We start from the raw sequence: 19994 nt of genomic DNA on the forward strand, positions 1-19994 counted from the left end.
TTTATATTGACACTGGAAAGTACTGTTCATAGTGACCCATACAAGTTTAATGCTTAAAATTATTCTTCCAATTACAGTATTATTATTATTGAATAAGCCTAAAACCTTCAAGGAGAAGGGGTGCCTTGATGCTAGTGAAAGGTTTTTGATCATAAGAATTTAAAGATATCCTCTTCTTCCTTGGATCACACCTACTAAGCCTGCACTCGACTCATTCCCTAAGTGTTGTATGACTATTACAGATTAAACACTGAAGAATTATTATTGTACTGGCAATCTAAAATTGGCTTAGACTGAATCAGTTTTTGACAGTCAAATTTTTATATTTTTACCTTGTAATGCATATATCTTGCATAACATTATTTTCTGCTTTGACAAAGGTTACATATGAAAGGTCCCCTCATGGAAGGTTCCTTGATGTTGGTGAGGGGCTCTTGATTTAGGGAATTGGATCTGTGCTCCAGTTCCCCGAATTAAGCCTGAATGCCTTCCACATCCCCCCCTCCCCTGGGCGCTGTATAATCCTACGGGTTTAGCGCTTCCCCCTTGATTATAATAATAATAATAATACATATGAAAGGTGTCTACACAAGTCTTTTAACAATCCTGGATTATGAAAACTACAATATTAGGGATGAAATGTTTTATTTTGACTTCTCAAAATCACAAGTCATTCTAAGCAAATAATTTATGTAAATCATGCTGATTAACAAATTAGAAAATCAGGACAGTATTACAATAGAGCATATATGTTTAAATCTTGCTGCTGCTGTCATCCACATCACTGTCTGCTTCATTTGTTGTAGTCTCAGGTTCTCAAAGTGAATTTCAAGCAATCCAGGCCTTTGATTCCTTGCATACACTCGTCCTTCACATTTGACAGTAGCTGCATTACATCTTCAGAACACACAAAAGGGTCCTCTCTTTCCTAGAGGCCATTTTAGTGTTTGAGCACATTCTGCTGTTTGGGCCTTTCCAATCTCTTGCAGGCAGATGCTTTTTTTTTTTTTCAGACTTTTTCCAATAATAGCCCTGCACTGCCATGATCATTGGCTTTCGTTAGTGACCAACGAGTTTTTTAATCAAACTGCATTTAGGGCTTTAACCAGGATGGCTAGAAACACATTATTACTGCTGGCTGTATATAACTATACATGTACTTTCATTTCTGCATGTTGGGCACCAAATTCCCAAATTCACACATATGATTACCTCAGATAAAAGCACCCAGTGCCACTGCAAGAAATGCCAAGTTGTGATGAGGGTCCAAGGACTTTTGACAACTTGCTCCAAGCAGAGGGCACATACAAGCATAGTTTAATCATAGACACTATGTGACTGATTCCTTTTAAAACACTGGAGACATAATCTTTGCCTATTAGCCCTTAAACTGTCCAAGCAGATCTACGTTCACATGCGTAGGGCTCCAAAAGTAGATCTACATTTTTTTTACATATTTTCAAACAACAAAAAAAAAAATTACTTTTTTTTACATACTACTTTCAAATGTTGAAAAAGTGTAGATCTACATTTGGACAGTTTAAGGGTTAAATTTTTGGCAGCTTGGACTGTATTGCTAAATATTTAACTGCGTATGAGCTTGATCGGGAATGTCTCCACAACTAGATGATCATTGTCAAAGATTATCACTATGTTCAGCTCAAATTCTGTAAAAGAAAAATGGATAGGAAATATAATTGTACAGCATTTTTTTTTTTTTTTTGGTATAGTAATACATTGTTGTTTTCCACAAATGCACGATGACCCGAAGAAAGAATTAATCTTCACTTGCTCGTCCTAAAAGTATTCTCTTACTTGGCTCAACCTTTCCTAAGCATTCAGAATCTCTCCTTAACACGCTTATCAATTCCAAATGCATAAACACTGACTATAATCCTCTAAACTATAAAAATAAACTAAGTTAAACATTTATAACATTTCTTTTCATTTAAATTTTTCCATTCAAAATTTCCTTCCACTCTTACCTTTCATTTCTTTTAATGCCTCCCCAACTTTAACTTTGTTTTATTCATTGCTGCTGTATGACCCTTGTGGGTTTAGTGCTTAGTTTTGATTGTATTATTATTATTGTTCATATTCACTCACTGCTAAGAGATGTCTTCCTTTCATTCATAACATTAATAAGTTTTTAACATTAGTACTACATATATGCATATTCAATAAACTTAACTCCTAAATTTCAATTTCTTTTTTCTTTTTTGGCAAATGGGGCAACGAACCTTTTGTTTCAGGTATATTTTAGCCTCCTTAAAAAACACACATGGCTACAGGAAAATTATTCTAACCCCTTTTTCCTAGGGCATTTACTGTACAGTACTTTGATGTTCTGGGTTCCTATAGGTGATCATGGCTTAATGAGTAAATGTATACTTACCAATTTTAAAGCTTGGAGCTACAGTAGTGGCGCAGGTGAACAAACGAGGGAATACCATATAAATAGGAATAGCAATGCCTCTACATACATCACCCTCTCCAATCTGTATGTTCTGAATTTCAGATGCTAGAAAAAATGTAATAGAAAAAAGAAAAGAAAATTATTTATGAATAACATAGTTTAATACCTGTATATTCCACAGTTTTTACATAAAATCCATTAATTCATATACAGGAGGGTTCCACTTTAGAGCATTTTGCTAATACAGTAGTTTTCAATTATACCCATTCTTCATTTATTCAGGTAACTTACAATAAATATATTCACCACTCACTATAAGCTAAGTATGGAAAATATTTTAAGTTGGTGGGTGGGTGTGAGTTGGACCTGACTAGCTTGTGCTGCTGGGTCTGGTGCAGTGCTCCATCCTTGAGTTTAGGTGACCAGACTGGGTGGGTCATTGGGCTAATCGGGGGGGGGGGGGGGGGATGGACCTGCTCCGCATGGGTCAGTAGGCCTGTTGCAGTGTTCCTTTCTTATGTTCTTAAGTAATGTGTGTGTACTGTATATGCATTTCTTCAGGCTTAGCTCTACGCTCGCTTAATATATGATAGTGTAAACGTGTTATCAGGCTTTTATGTGCATTTGAAAGTGAAAAAAACCTTTCACTTTACAATGGTAGCCTGGAACCTAACCTCCTGTATAAACAAGGCCCTCCTGTATTATGAATACAACACAGTATTATATCTTTTTATTGATATCTCATGCACAGAAATCTTCATTTAAAAAAATATTTTTAGACAAAAGAGAAATGTCAACCTTTAAAAGTATATAATTACTACTTTTACTCTAGCAGAACATGAACCATTGCCATTTATTCATCAAAGTACATGTATGGTTTAATAAACATCTATAATCCTTTCAATTACTGCATATTTTTGAAATATAAGAAAGCTAGAAAAAATTGTTGAGTGTTTAGACATGGAAGAAATGCAGATCATTTAATGATACTGGAGAGGTAGAAAATTATCATAACAAAAATGTGAAGTGTATGGCTTGGGACACTTGCAGCATTTCAAGCAATACAGGAGGGCTCTGTTTGTATGGCTCTCAGGTTCCCAACTGTACACTAAGTGAAAATCGCCGGCAGGTGGAAAGGACCGTTTTTTCATTATTGAGTGCATCTAAAATGCCTGATAACATGTTTACACTATCATTTATGAAGTGCTCAATGCAGCTAGGCATGAAAAAACATGAAAGTAAAATAAATACACAGTGCATCCAATACTTACCTTAAAATGTGGTGTTGGTTGCCCTTTCCTTACCCAACTGTACAAAAACAGTGGAAAAGTGGCAAAAGCACCGAACATAATGAACAGAGACTCAACTGAAAGCCAACGAAAGCATGGAACACCGAAAAGAGGGTGCTGTATATGTGGGGGCCATTTTTTTTTTTTTTTTTTTTTTTTTTTTTTCAACAAGTCGGCCGTCTCCCACCGAGGCAGGGTGACCCAAAAAAGAAAGAAAATCCCCAAAAAGAAAATACTTTCATCATCATTCAACACTTTCACCACACTCGCACATTATCACTGTTTTTGCAGAGGTGCTCAGAATACAACAGTCTAGAAGCATAAACATATAAAGATACACAACATATCCCTCCAAACTGCCAATATCCCAAACCCCTCCTTTAAAGTGCAGGCATTGTACTTCCCATTTCCAGGACTCAAGTCCGACTATATGAAAATAACCGGTTTCCCTGAATCCCTTCACTAAATATTACCCTGCTCACACTCCAACAGATCGTCAGGTCCCAAGTACCATTCGTCTCCATTCACTCCTATCTAACACGCTCACGCACGCTTGCTGGAAGTCCAAGCCCCTTACCCACAAAACCTCCTTTACCCCCTCTCTCCAACCCTTTCGAGGACGACCCCTACCCCGCCTTCCTTCCCCTATAGATTTATATGCTTTCCATGTCATTCTACTGTGATCCATTCTCTCTAAATGACCAAACCACCTCAACAACCCCTCTTCTGCCCTCTGACTAATACTTTTATTAACTCCACACCTTCTCCTAATTTCCACACTCCGAATTTTCTGCATAATATTTACACCACACATTGCCCTTAAACAGGACATCTCCGCTGCCTCCAACCGTCTCCTCGCTGCTGCATTTACCACCCAAGCTTCACACCCATATAAGAGTGTTGGTACTACTATACTTTCATACATTCCCTTCTTTGCCTCCATAGATAACGTTTTTTTGGGGCCATGTTGTACTAAAAAGCAAATAACCTGGTATGTATTACTATACCAACAAAAGATGACATTTAATAGGTTTTGTAGGTCTGTGAGGTGACTGACCAATATCAGAGAATAATTTATCAAAAACAATTCAAGCCAATTCTAAATAATTGTTTTATTTTTTGGAAATTTAACTAACAGCATTTATCAAGAAAAAAATGATATTCTAAAACCCAAAAGTTAATTTAAGCTACCAGTAGTCTTTTTGAAACTCTTATAAGAGGGTCATTTATTTTTAAACATTGTAGATTAAGTTTGTCAGGCTGTTTTTGAGTTCATAATCTTTATTACTACTACTGCACTACTATTTTTTTTTCAACAAACCAGACAGGGTGACCTAAACAGAAAAATGAAAGTTTTTCTTTTTGGGTAACCCCTACAGGGAGAAAGGTTTACTAGCCCATTGTTCAAAGCATTTTAGTTGCCTCTTAAGAGCTTATGGAGGAAGAATTCTGTTCCACTTCCCCATGAACTACTTATGAACCACAAAAGTCAGGAACAACACAATTTAGCGTATAGATCAAAGAACTGATGAAAGGATACGACAAATAAAGTGTTAAAATAACAAAATCAGAGTTCAGTTGCCTCTGTAAAAATAAAAAAAAAAACACCCACCCTCCCTGGTGTAGCCTTCTGTAGAGCCACAGGTCTCCACCCGCACCAGCTGAAGCTCAATGCTGCTGATGCCCCTTTCACACTCGCACACTGTCAGCTTCAAGAAAAAAAAAACAAGAAAGGTGTTCATTTTCTACATTATAATTTGTTTATAAATTTTCATTGCTGATAGTATAAAAAACATCCAGTAAATTAGTAACTGTTAGAACTTTTTTTTTCTGTCAAGGAATAAGCAATCTAATGTCAGTTATGCACTGGATTTATGAAGGATGAGGTTAATCATAGAATTGATGAAGGAAAAAAGGTGAGTGGTGCGTTGAGGTATATTTTTTTTTTTTTCAGCAAGTCGGCAGTCTCCCACCAAGGCAGGGTGACCCAAAGAGAAAGAAAATCCCCAAAAAGAAAATACTTTCATCATCATTCAACACTTTCACCTCACTCATACATAATCAGTTTTTGCAGAGGTGCCCAGAATACAACAGTTTAGAAGTATATACGTATAAAAATTTCATTAAAATTTCTTGACAGTGCCTCTCCCACTCTATCATCTGCTCTCCTTTTGCACTCTCTCACCAAAAATTTTAATGAAAATAAGAAAAAATTTTGGAGTGAATTAAACAAGTTAAGAAAGCCTAGGGAAAGTATGGATTTGTCAGTTAAAAACAGAGTAGGGGAGTTAGTAGATGGGGAGATGGAGGTATTAGGTAGATGGCGAGAATATTTTGAGGAACTTTTAAATGTTAAGGAAGAAAGAGAGGCAGTAATTTCATGCACTGGTCAGGGAGGTATACAATCTTTTAGGAGTGAAGAAGAGCAGAATGTAAGTGTGGGGGAGGTGCGTGAGTGAAAGGGGGTAAAGCAGCTGGAACTGATGGGATCATTACAGAAATGTTAAAAGCAGGGGGGGATATAGTGTTGGAGTGGTTGGTACTTTTGTTTAATAAATGTATGAAAGAGGGGAAGGTACCTAGGGATTGGCAGAGAGCATGTATAGTCCCTTTATATAAAGGGAAAGGGGACAAAAGAGATTGTAAAAATTATAGAGGAATAAGTTTACTGAGTATACCAGGAAAAGTGTATGGTAGGGTTATAATTGAAAGAATTAGAGGTAAGACAGAATGTAGGATTGCGGATGAGCAAGGAGGTTTCAGAGTGGGTAGTGGATGTGTAGATCAAGTGTTTACATTGAAGCATATATGTGAACAGTATTTAGATAAAGGTAGGGAAGTTTTTATTGCATATGGATTTAGAAAAGGCATATGATAGAGTGGATAGAGGAGCAATGTGGCAGATGTTGCAAGTATATGGAATAGGTGGTAAGTTATTAAATGCTGTAAAGAGTTTTTATGAGGATAGTGAGGCTCAGGTTAGGGTGTGTAGAAGAGAGGGAGACTACTTCCCGGTAAAAGTAGGTCTTAGACAGGGATGTGTAATGTCACCATGGTTGTTTAATATATTTATAGATGGGGTTGTAAAGGAAGTAAATGCTAGGGTGTTCGGGAGAGGGGTGGGATTAAATTTTGGGGAATCAAATTCAAAATGGGAATTGACACAGTTACTTTTTTGCTGATGATACTGTGCTTATGGGAGATTCTAAAGAAAAATTGCAAAGGTTAGTGGATGAGTTTGGGAATGTGTGTAAAGGTAGAAAGTTGAAAGTGAACATAGAAAAGAGTAAGGTGATGAGGGTATCAAATGATTTAGATAAAGAAAAATTGGATATCAAATTGGGGAGGAGGAGTATGGAAGAAATGAATGTTTTCAGATACTTGGGAGTTGTCGTGTCGGCGGATGGATTTATGAAGGATGAGGTTAATCACAGAATTGATGAGGGAAAAAAGGTGAGTGGTGCGTTCAGGTATATGTGGAGTCAAAAAAACGTTATCTATGGAGGCAAAGAAGGGAATGTATGAAAGTATAGTAGTACCAACGCTCTTATATGGGTGTGAAGCTTGGGTGGTAAATGCAGCAGCGAGGAGACGGCTGGAGGCAGTGGAGATGTCCTGTTTAAGGGCAATGTGTGGTGTAAATATTATGCAGAAAATTCGGAGTGTGGAAATTAGGAAAAGGTGTGGAGTTAATAAAAGTATTAGTCAGAGGGCAGAAGAGGGGTTGTTGAGGTGGTTTGGTCATTTAGAGAGAATGGATCAAAGTAGAATGACATGGAAAGCATATAAATCTATAGGGGAAGGAAGGCGGGGTAGGGGTCGTCCTCGAAAGGGTTGGAGAGAGGGGGTAAAGGTGGTTTTGTGGGCGAGGGGCTTGGACTTCCAGCAAGCGTGTTAGATAGGAGTGAATGGAGACGAATGGTACTTGGGACCTGACGATCTGTTGGAGTGTGACCAGGGTAATATTTAGTGAAGGGATTCAGGGAAACCCATTACAGTGGACCCCCGGTTAACGAACTTTTTTCATTCCAGTAGTATGTTCAGGTGCCAGTACTGACCGAATTTTTTCCCATAAGGAATATTGTGAAGTAGATTAGTCCATTTCAGACCCCCAAACATACACGTACAAACGCACTTACTTAAATACACTTACATAATTGGTCGCATTCGGAGGTAATCGTTATGCGGGGGTCCACTGTATTTTCATATAGTTGGACTTGAGTCCTGGAAATGGGAAGTACAATGCCTGCACTTTAAAGGAGGGGTTTGGGATATTGGCAGTTTGGAGGGATATGTTGTGTATCTTTATATGTATATGCTTCTTAACTGTTGTATTCTGAGCACCTCTGCAAAAACAGTGATAATGTGTGAGTGTGGTGAAAGTGTTGAATGATGATGAAAGTATTTTCTTTTTGGGGATTTTCTTTCTTTTTTGGGTCACCCTGCCTCGGTGGGAGACGGCCGACTTGTTGAAAAAAAAAAAACGTATAAAAATACACAATACATGTATATCTCTCCAAACTGCCAATATCCCAAACCCCTCCTTGAGAGTGCAGGCATTGTACTTCCCATTTCCAGGACTCAAGTCCGGTTATATAAAATAACCGGTTTCCCTGAATCCCTTCACTAAATATTACCCTGCTCACACTCTAACAGATCATCAGGTCCCAAATGCCATTTGTCTCCATTCATTCCTATCTAACACGCTCATGCACGCTTGCTGGAAGTCCAAACCCCTCATCCACAACACCTCCTTTACCCCCTATGGAGGCAAAGAAGGGAATGTATGAAAGTATAGTGGTACCAACACTCTTATATGGGTGTGAAGCTTGGGTTGTAAATGCTGCAGCGAGGAGACGGTTGGAGGCAGTGGAGATGTCCTGTCTAAGGGCAATGTGTGGTGTAAATACAGTGGACCCCCGCATAACGATTACCTCCGAATGCGACCAATTATGTAAGTGTATTTATGTAAGTGCATTTGTACGTGTATGTTTGGGGGTCTGAAATGGACTAATCTACTTCACAATATTTCTTATGGGAACAAATTCAGTCAGTACTGGCACCTGAACATACTTCTGGAGTGAAAAAATATCATTAACCGGGGGTCCACTGAAAATTTGGAATGTGGAAATTAGGAGGTGTGGAGTTAATAAAAGTATTAGTCAGAGGGCTGAAGAGGAGTTGTTGAGGTGGTTTGGTCATTTAGAGAGGTAGGGGTCGTCCTCGAAAAGGTTAGAGGGAAGGGGTATAGGAGGTTTTGTGGGCGAAGGGCTTGGACTTCCAGCAAGCGTGCGTGAGCGTGTTTGATAGGAGTGAATGGAGACGAATGGTATTTGGGACCTGACGAGCTGTTGGAGTGTGAGCAGGGTAATATTTAGTGAAGGGATTCAGGGAAACCGGTTATTTTTATATAGCTGGACTTGAGTCCTGGAAATGGGAAGTACAATGCCTGCACTCTCAAGGAGGGGTTTGGGATATTGGCAGTTTGGAGGGATATGTTGTGTATCTTTATACATATATGCTTCTTAACTGTTGCATTCTCAGCACCTCTGCAAAAACAGTGATTATGTGTGAGTGAGGTGAAAGTGTTGAATGATTATGAAAGTATTTTCTTTTTGGGGATTTTCTTTCTTTTTGGGTCACCCTGCCTCGGTGGGAGATGGCCGACTTGTTAAAAAAGAAAAAAATGTCAGGTGCTCTTCGCACCTACTCCAAGGTTGAAGGACTGATTACCTCATCTTCTGTACATAGTTCTACTGTCTTCAAGTTATGTCCTGGAATTTGTATTGATAAAGCCACTGGATGGCAAAACGTCTACAATAAAGATACCCAGATGTTGCACATGTGTCTTAATTTCGAGTCTACTCGTAATGAGTGATGATATGATAGTTTGAAGGGTTCCCCGAACTGTGATGTTAGCATGCTTATGGCAAGGCAGTGATAGACTGAACGATGGTGAAAGTGATTTCCTCTTTTTCTGGGTTACCGTACCTCGGTGGGAGACGGCCAGTGTATAAAAAAAAAAAAAAAAAGTTAATCCTAAGTGCTCGTTCCTGTTACTGGTGCTTCTTGAATAATTTTCGCAAGTGCACAATATATAGTACATGTAAATAAACTTCCAGTAAACAAATCAGGAAAATACTAAAAAATAGTGTATGAAGAAATACCAACCTCTCCAGTCAAGGGTTTTGAAAGTGGGAATATTGAAGTATCAAGGTGACCTCTGACCAGAAACTGAGGAATGCGTGCACGATCACGAACATTTTGCAGTGTTTCTGGTCGTATTTCAAAATTAACTACTTTTTCCTCTTCACTGTCTCCAGATCCGGGCTGGAAAATTAGAATACATTATTTTAAACTTTTAATTTACTACACATGGCTGATACAAATGCAAAATACATGTTTTTAACCAATATGCTATATAGTACTGCTTTTTTGCCAAATGGGTTAAATTTCATATTAATATAAATGTAATATTGTATCCATGTCTGCAAAGGAGAACCAAAAGCTAGTTGCTAGAAACTCTGATATTGCTTTAAATCATGACTAAATCCATGCACATTAGTATGGCCAGGATACCTCAATTATAAACCATATAAGCTTTTTCATGAACACCCATTAAATACCAGAAAACAATACAGCACTTACTTTATATTCAACAATAAATTCTTGTGATTTAGAAACATCCTTAGCTAAAAGGCTGCGCTTGATATCACACCTCAATGAGTACTGAACCATGATGTACACCCCATGATAGGTTTCATACAGAATTTTGGAAGAGGAACGTGGATTGAGGGGAAGCTCAAATGGAATCTCTGTTTGTCCTGAAGGAATCCTGCCTGACTTGGTAACCTCCACCGACTGGCTTATCAGAGATATAGGCTGAAACAGATTTCAAGGTATATAATGAATGGCAATGGCTAAATTTATACTACATGTACTGTAATGATTGAAAATTTAGAAAAAAATATGAGAGAAAAAAGGCTGGTGTTCAAAAATATTTGCTATGAGCATTAGCTTCATTTTTTTTTTTTTTTTTTTTTAACAAGTCAGCCATCTCCTACAGAGGCAGGGTGACCCAAAAAAGAAAGAAAATCCCCAAAAACAAAATACTTTCATCATCATTCAACACTTTCACCTCACTCACACATAATCACTGTTTTTGCAGAGGTGCTTAGAACACAACAGCTTAGAAGCATATAATTATGGTAAGATAAATTTAGAAGCATATAATTATGGTAAGATAAATTTAATTAATAACTTCTAAAGCTAGGTCTTGGTTATAGATGACAGCTTTTGTCATCTCAAATTCAAATCTGATTGTCCTCAACAATGCTGTTAACCCTTAAACTGTCCAAACACAGATCTACCTTTTTTCAACATTTGAAAGTATGTAAAAAAAAAGTAGATTTTTTTTTTTTTACATTTGAAAACGTGTAAAAAAACTTTGATCTATGTTTTTTTTTTTTGTTATATTTGAAAATATGTAAAAAAAAAAAAGTAGATCTACTTTTGGAGCACTATGCATGTGAACGTAGATCAGCTTGGACAGTTTAAGGGTTAAATATGATCTAATAAAAATATAACTTTTGATAACCAACAAACTAATGCTCATCACTGATAAGACCTTCCATAAAGTGTCTGTGAATAAGGATTAAAATATTAAATTCAACATAAAGGTAAGGTAGTAGGTTGGTAGACAGCAACCACCCAGGGAGGTACTACCGTCCTGCCAAGTGAGTGTAAAACGAAGCCTGTGATTGTTTTACATGATGGTAGGATTGCTGATGTCTTTTGTCTGTCTCATAAATATGCAAGATTACAGGCATGTCTTGCTACTTCTACTTACACTTAGGTCACACTACACATACATGTACACATTTATTTATACACACTCATCTGAGTTTTCTTTGATTTTATCTTAATAGTTCTTGGTCTTATTAATTTTCCTTTTATATCCATGGGGAAGTGGAATAAGAATCTTTCCTCCGTAAGCCATGCGTGTTGTAAAAGTCAACTAAAATGCCGGGAACAATGGGCTAGTAACCCCTTTTCCTGTAAAGATTACTAAAAAGAATAAGAAGAAGAAAATTGTCAAAGTGGGAAGTCTGAATGTGCGTGGATGTTGTGCAGATGATAAGAAAGAGATGATTGTGGATGTTATGAATGAGAAGAAGCTGGATGTCCTGGCTTTAAGTGAAACAAAGCTGAAGGGGGTGGGAGAGTTTCAGTGGAGAGGAATAAATGGGATTAGGTCAGGGGTTTCAAATAGAGTTAGAGCTAAAGAAGGAGTAGCAATAATGTTGAAGGATAAGCTATGGCAGGAAAAGAGGGACTATAAATGTATTAATTCAAGGATTATGTGGAGTAAAATAAAGATTGGATGTGAAAAGTGGGTTATAATAAGCGTGTATGCACCTGGAGAAGAGAGAAGTGTAGAGGAGAGAGAGAGATTTTGGGAAATGTTGAGTGAATGCGTGGGGAGTTTTGAATCAAGTGTGAGAGTAATGGTGGTTGGGGATTTTAATGCTAAAGTGGGTAAAAATGTTATGGAGGGAGTAGTAGGTAAATTTGGGGTGCCAGGGGTAAATGTAAATGGGGAGCCTTTAATTGAGCTATGTGTAGAAAGAAATTTGGTAATAAGTAATACATATTTTATGAAAAAGAGGATAAATAAATATACAAGGTATGATGTAGCACGTAATGAAAGTAGTTTATTAGATTATGTATTGGTGGATAAAAGGTTGATGAGTAGGCTCCAGGATGTACATGTTTATAGAGGGGCAACTGATATATCGGATCATTATTTAGTTGTAGCTACAGTTAGAGTAAGAGGTAGATGGGAAAAGAGGAAGGTGGCAACAACAAGTAAGAGGGAGGTGAAAGTGTATAAACTAAGGGAGGAGGAAGTTCGGGTGAGATATAAGCGACTATTGGCAGAAAGGTGGGCTAGTGCAAAGATGAGTAGTGGGGGGGTTGAAGAGGGTTGGAATAGTTTTAAAAATGCAGTATTAGAATGTGGGGCAGAAGTTTGTGGTTATAGGAGGGTGGGGGCAGGAGGAAAGAGGAGTGATTGGTGGAATGATGAAGTAAAGGGTGTGATAAAAGAGAAAAAGGTAGCTTATGAGAGGTTTTTACAAAGCAGAAGTGTTATAAGAAGAGCAGAGTATATGGAGAGTAAAAGAAAGGTAAAGAGAGTGGTGAGAGAGTGCAAAAGGAGAGCAGATGATAGAGTGGGAGAGGCACTGTCAAGAAATTTTAATGAAAATAAGAAAAAATTTTGGAGTGAGTTAAACAAGTTAAGAAAGCCTAGGGAAAATATGGATTTGTCAGTTAAAAACAGAGTAGGGGAGTTAGTAGATGGGGAGATGGAGGTATTGGGAAGATGGCGAGAATATTTTGAGGAACTTTTAAATGTTAAGGAAGAAACAGAGGCAGTAATTTCATGCACTGGTCAGGGAGGTATACCATCTTTTAGGAGTGAAGAAGAGCAGAATGTAAGTGTGGGGGAGGTACGTGAGGCATTACGTAAAATGAAAGGGGGTAAAGCAGCTGGAACTGATGGGATCATGACAGAAATGTTAAAAGCAGGGGGGGATATAGTGTTGGAGTGGTTGGTACTTTTGTTTAATAAATGTATGAAAGAGGGGAAGGTACCTAGGGATTGGCAGAGAGCATGTATAGTCCCTTTATATAAAGGGAAAGGGGACAAAAGAGACTGTAAAAATTATAGAGGAATAAGCTTACTGAGTATACCAGGAAAAGTGTACAGTAGGGTTATAATTGAAAGAATTAGAGGTAAGACAGAATGTAGGATTGCGGATGAGCAAGGAGGTTTTAGAGTGGGTAGGGGATGTGTAGATCAGGTGTTTACATTGAAGCATATATGTGAACAGTATTTAGATAAAGATAGGGAAGTTTTTATTGCATTTATGGATTTAGAAAAGGCATATGATAGAGTGGATAGAGGAGCAATGTGGCAGATGTTGCAAGTATATGGAATAGGTGGTAAGTTATTAAATGCTGTAAAGAGTTTTTATGAGGATAGTGAGGCTCAGGTTAGGGTGTGTAGAAGAGAGGGAGACTACTTCCCGGTAAAAGTAGGTCTTAGACAGGGATGTGTAATGTCACCATGGTTGTTTAATATATTTATAGATGGGGTTGTAAAGGAAGTAAATGCTAGGGTGTTTGGGAGAGGGGTGGGATTAAATTATGGGGAATCAAATTCAAAATGGGAATTGACACAGTTACTTTTTGCTGATGATACTGTGCTTATGGGAGATTCTAAAGAAAAATTGCAAAGGTTAGTGGATGAGTTTGGGAATGTGTGTAAAGGTAGAAAGTTGAAAGTGAACATAGAAAAGAGTAAGGTGATGAGGGTGTCAAATGATTTAGATAAAGAAAAATTGGATATCAAATTGGGGAGGAGGAGTATGGAAGAAGTGAATGTTTTCAGATACTTGGGAGTTGACGTGTCAGCGGATGGATTTATGAAGGATGAGGTTAATCATAGAATTGATGAGGGAAAAAAGGTGAGTGGTGCGTTGAGGTATATGTGGAGTCAAAAAACGTTATCTATGGAGGCAAAGAAGGGAATGTATGAAAGTATAGTAGTACCAACACTCTTATATGGGTGTGAAGCTTGGGTGGTAAATGCAGCAGCGAGGAGACGGTTGGAGGCAGCGGAGATGTCCTGTTTAAGGGCAATGTGTGGTGTAAATATTATGCAGAAAATTCGGAGTGTGGAAATTAGGAGAAGGTGTGGAGTTAATAAAAGTATTAGTCAGAGGGCAGAAGAGGGGTTGTTGAGGTGGTTTGGTCATTTAGAGAGAATGGATCACAGTAGAATGACATGGAAAGCATATAAATCTATAGGGGAAGGAAGGCGGGGTAGGGGTCGTCCTCGAAAGGGTTGGAGAGAGGGGGTAAAGGAGGTTTTGTGGGTAAGGGGCATGGACTTCCAGCAAGCGTGCGTGAGCGTGTTAGATAGGAGTGAATGGAGACGAATGGTACTTGGGACCTGACGATCTGTTGGAGTGTGAGCAGGGTAATATTTAGTGAAGGGATTCAGGGAAACCGGTTATTTTCATATAGTCGGACTTGAGTCCTGGAAATGGGAAGTACAATGCCTGCACTTTAAAGGAGGGGTTTGGGATATTGGCAGTTTGGAGGGATATGTTGTGTATCTTTATATGTTTATGCTTCTAGACTGTTGTATTCTGAGCACCTCTGCAAAAACAGTGATAATGTGCGAGTGTGGTGAAAGTGTTGAATGATGATGAAAGTATTTTCTTTTTGGGGATTTTCTTTCTTTTTTGGGTCACCCTGCCTCGGTGGGAGACGGCCGACTTGTTGAAAAAAAAAAAAAAAGTACTTCAAACAACATTAACCATTCTGTATTACTCTCTAATTTACCTTCATATTCATTACAGTATATGTGCATGGGAATCTACAACAGCAGGACACCTAAAACCCATTGTAACTCAAAAAAATATGCTATTAGAATAAGCACTCATTCAGGTCTCAGACACATATATGCCATATCTTGATGGTAATATGGTACTGTATTGTAAGAAGAGTGAATCAAATTAAGAAATAATGTGGACTCTTTGAGTAAAGAAGAAAAGACTACTGTACTGTATTTGATAACTGCATACATGTAGAGTAGCACGAAATGAGACTATAATGACAAAAATATGCATTACGTAATACATACAATATTACAGCCTCTCCTCATTTAGCGACATACTCGTTTACTAATGACTCGGACTTACAACAGGCTCTCTGATCAGAATGCATACCTAAATAATGTATATAAGAGCTGATTTCCTCTGTTCTGTTTATTACAATATACAGTACACTACTGTATAAACATTTAAAAATATACTAAAAATGTTATAAATGGTGCAAAAGTGACAATAAAACAATATCAAAGATGGGTGACACAAACCCACTATCATTATAGCGTACTCCTCAATTAGCAACGAATTCATTTACCAACGTGGTCTTAGGAATGAAACTCCGTCGTTAAGTGAGGAGAGGGTGTATATGATGAAAAGCAGTAACATAATTAATGGATGTATGAGTACTGTACAGTATTTTACTATATTCCAACATTGAGGACAGAAAACTCAGGGCTTATTTAAATTTACCCTAGCCAAAGGCAAGAATGTGTCCAAGCACCCATTCATCTAATTACTGGCCAAGCCTAATCATGATTAACACTATAAACTAATAAAATCCACTAATAAAATAATCATATCTGAATAATATAAAATTTATGTCAGCACCAACTTTAGACTTAACTAAAAGATATAACAAAATTTTTAAGGAATATGAAAAAAATACTGGAGTGTACACAAAGATGCGCTCTACCTTGGAAGAATTAACAAGTGATTCAATCAGTCCAGCACTCCTTGGAGACAGTTGTACACTAGCAATACCATCCATAGTGAGGGTGATGCCATCATGCCTTGCCTCTGAACGACTGTCCAGCACCAGCACTCCGCTAACAATTTCCTGCAAACAGAGGAGACCTGGAGAGATACGTCAACAAAGTTACTGAATACATGCAGCAGTTTATTATACAGTATAGGTAGATTTATTATCTGATTTATATATCAGAAATGCTGAAAATAGAGAGGAATATGATTCACAAGTAAAACTGGCCCCTCAGGGAAGGTTCCTTGATGCTAGTGAGAGGCTCTTGATCTAGGGAATTGGATCTGTGCTCCAGTTCCCTGAATTAAGCCTGAATACCTTCTACATCCTCCCCCACAGGTGCTGTATAATTTTACGGGTTTAGCGCTTCCCCCTTGATTATAATACTAATTATAATAATAATAATAAGTAAAATTGAAAAAAATAAGGATTGTTGAAGATGAAGAATATTAATAAGATGCTGAAGATATGAAAAAAAAAAAGAACTCTCAACAGTGGACTGCTGTATAGTCCTTGTGGCTTAGTGCTTCTTTTTGATTATAATAATAATAATAATCAACAATGGACTTCAATGAGATAAATTCAAATTAAGAAAGACTATAAGAAAGAACTGGTTTCGTAATGGAGTGGTTGATGCGTGGAATACACTGTCAAGTAGCATCACTGAAGTCAATACTGTACTGTGGGTACATTAATTAAACATAAGATAAGATAAGATTTCGTTCGGATTTTTAACCCCGGAGGGTTAGCCACCCAGGATAACCCAAGAAAGTCAGTGCGTCATCGAGGACTGTCTAACTTATTTCCATTGGGGTCCTTAATCTTGTCCCCCAGGATGCGACCCACACCAGTCGACTAACACCCAGGTACCTATTTGCTGCTAGGTGAACAGGACAACAGGTGTAAGGAAACGTGTCGAAATGTTTCCACCCGCCGGGAATCGAACCCGGGCCCTCCGTGTGTGAAGCGGGAGCTTTAGCCACCAGGCCACCGGGCCACTTGCCACATACTATATATATGAGTAGAAATGGGCCAGTAGATTTAGTATATATAAAAGGCACACAGGCCATATTGGAAACCTTTATTGCATTTGTTATTTCACTAGGACACCCAGCTTTATCAAATTTATTTATTTATTTATTTATTTAGTAATTTAAGCATACAAACAGAGGTACAAAAAATACAGGTAAGAGCAGCATGCCAAAGCCACTTATATGCATAGCATTACGGGCTGGCTTAAAATTAACTTAAGATTAACTAAGCAATGATGAAATCAGTGATAAAACATTATTGTAAACAGATAACTATAAAGCACAAATGAGTATTACAAAGACAGGTCATATGGTTGCTTGCATTGCTGTACATTCAGTCGAATGGAGTATTCTGTTAGGTAGTGTATTTAAAAAATAATAAAGTTAGATTGGGTCCTAGGTTTAACATTTGTGAGATATAATTGTGAGTAACATATAGGATATACAATTTATAAGGTTCAGTTATTCAGTATTTATTTGGTTTTGAGTGAGTAAGTGATCTTTGAGAAGAGACTTGAATTTATAAACAGGTAGTGTTTCTTTTATATTTACAGGTAATGAATTCCAGATTTTAGGGCCTTTTATGTGCACTGAGTTTTTGCATAGCGTGAGATGGACACGAGGAACATCAGAGTGATCTGTGCCTTGTGTTATGGTCATGATAAAACTTTGACAAAGCTAAATGTTATTTATTAAAAGTTATCGTATAGCATTTGTTTTTTATATATGATTTATCGGTATTTTATACCACCTAACCCAGGTTTATTGTAGTACTACTCTATAATGTTCTTAAAACATAAACAAGTATTGTACTTTGAAGCTAAATTTAAGAAAGCATGCATTGCTAGTCACTATATCTCTAATATATGATATCAATGTATAGAAAGAAGCTTAGGCATCTAGGTAAAAATTACTTATTTATATTGATTAACCATTTGTTAATTCATTACAAATTATGCACTGAATCCTATTAATAATTATGAACATAAGCACACAAGTTCACAAATATAACTACACCATACATACACCCTGATGATAGATCTTGCTTGATCTCTTCAGCTGTATATCAACAGTAAGAGACATGGTAAAGGTAGAATTTAATTTCTTTCCACAATAAAATCTACGAAGCTACATCGTTTTTTTTTGAGACTAAGCTCGTTATCGGAGTCACATTACGCCCCCAACTGTTTATATCGTTTTATCTCAGAATAATCCAGCGTGAGACTATGAGCTCGTTATCCGCTGAAACTTGTCACATTAGGGGCTGGACTCGTCCCGTGGTAACACCCTTGGTACATTAGGATACTTATTTATTTATTTATTTATTTATTTATTTATTTATTAATTTGAACATGATACAGTGTAGTACAAAAGAATACAGTACTTAGAGTGAAAGATTGAGTAGCTAAGTTGCGTGTCTGCAGTTATGGTATGTTTTGTGTGCTTGTGGATGCTTGGTAGTGCTGAGATGTGTGACTGAGATATTGGATTTTTTTTTTCTACTTTCTGGGCATTTTGTATAGCAAGCTGGGCAAAACGGTTTTGTTCGGTAAAATAAGCAAGCACGGCCACGGTTGGTTTCTATATTTGTGTATATTTGTATAAAAAAAAATATTTTAATGTTTTATTCGGTGACGTAGAGATGTACATGTGGGTCTTCCCCAGTGTTTACGTAGGCATGTTCATGATATTGTGTCATATAAACGTCACACTGATGTCAGACTCAATTAATAGTGTTTATTGCCTTGATAGGGGTTAATTTTAAGCATTATAATTGGTCTATAATCGACAACTTGTCCTTTGGGACCCAAAAGGATGTAAAAGGGTTAAAAGAACAACCGGGGACTCCTTTATTTTGCTTTTGATAGAACCCAAAAGTTCAAAAAGGCTTTATTGCGGAAACACTTATGCCCCTGTTGTCTTTTTTTCCAGATTACTGCAAACAGAACCCCTAAATTTTTTTCCCGCAATCCTAATAAAGATCTTTTTTTAGTTTATTTGGCTGGTTGTGCCCTGCCCAACATTTAGAATTTTATTTGTCTTTTAAACCATCCCCTTCCCCCGACCTTTTTTCCAGTCTTTCAAATCTTCATTTCCTAATGTCCTCTGAATAAATTGGGCGGTATTTTGATTCATAAACCCAAACGCTGATGTCGCCTTTTCCCTCATCTATTTCGTTTATGAACTCTTGAACTTGGGGCCCAACACTGACCCGGGGAAAACACCGCTCTTTTAAATTTTACTCGGGTTTCCCTTGGGTTTACCTGGAGGGGTTTTCGGGCCCAACCCCCCGGGCCCCATCTGTGACCAGGCCCCCTGGGGGAATAACGCCTGATCAGAAGGCTGTTGCTGTGGCTCCCGCAAACCAACGTGGCCAAAAGCCCGGCTGATCAGGCTGACTTTGGGTCTTGTCCGGGTGCCGGGCAAAAGCCCGGGGGTCGGGTTAATCCCCCTTATGTGGCTGGGGGCGTTAGACAGTCCCCAGGCGGGCCTTATTGTATGGTCTTTTCGTGCTAGTGCCCCCTGCTTTTCATTGGGGGGATGGTGCATCGTCTGAAAATTTTTTTGCTTTTGTGAGTGATTTTCTTTTGCAAAGTTCAGTTCTGTCCCCCCCGGTTTTCCAGGTGTATATAATCATGTATCTCTCCCCCCCTTTGCTTTCCGGGGAATCCCAGGTTTAAAAACCTAAAAGGGCTCCCAGTAATTGGGGTTTTTTATCTCAGTTTCGCGCCGTGAAAGTTCTCGACATTTTCTGGGTCAGCAATTTTCCCCTGCCTTGGAAAATTGCTGTTAAGTGCGTAATTTCCCAGCCAAAGA

The 19994-nt window shown here is 37.9% G+C and overlaps 1 protein-coding gene across 2 annotated transcripts; it reads right to left on the bottom strand.

Moving 5' to 3' along the window:
• Positions 1 to 628: 628 nt before the first annotated feature.
• On the bottom strand, positions 629 to 18424 carry LOC128691036 (vacuolar protein sorting-associated protein 26C). Of its 2 annotated transcripts, none has more exons than XM_070089150.1 (7): positions 18204 to 18424; positions 16081 to 16224; positions 10354 to 10587; positions 9877 to 10035; positions 5318 to 5414; positions 2396 to 2521; positions 629 to 1667 (listed from the first exon to the last, which is right to left on the bottom strand). In XM_070089150.1, the coding sequence occupies exons 1-7, from the start codon at positions 18258 to 18260 to the stop codon at positions 1585 to 1587; spliced, it is 900 nt and encodes a 299-aa protein (XP_069945251.1). In that variant the 5' UTR covers positions 18261 to 18424; the 3' UTR covers positions 629 to 1584. The 2 variants fall into 2 exon arrangements, with proteins under 2 accessions (XP_069945251.1, XP_069945252.1); XM_070089151.1 differs by having other exon boundaries at positions 16081 to 16241; positions 18204 to 18319.
• Between the last annotated feature and the right edge of the window lie 1570 nt (positions 18425 to 19994).

This window comes from Cherax quadricarinatus, chromosome 27 (genome assembly GCF_038502225.1).
Source record: "Cherax quadricarinatus isolate ZL_2023a chromosome 27, ASM3850222v1, whole genome shotgun sequence".
Classification (NCBI taxonomy): Eukaryota; Metazoa; Arthropoda; class Malacostraca; order Decapoda; family Parastacidae; genus Cherax; species Cherax quadricarinatus.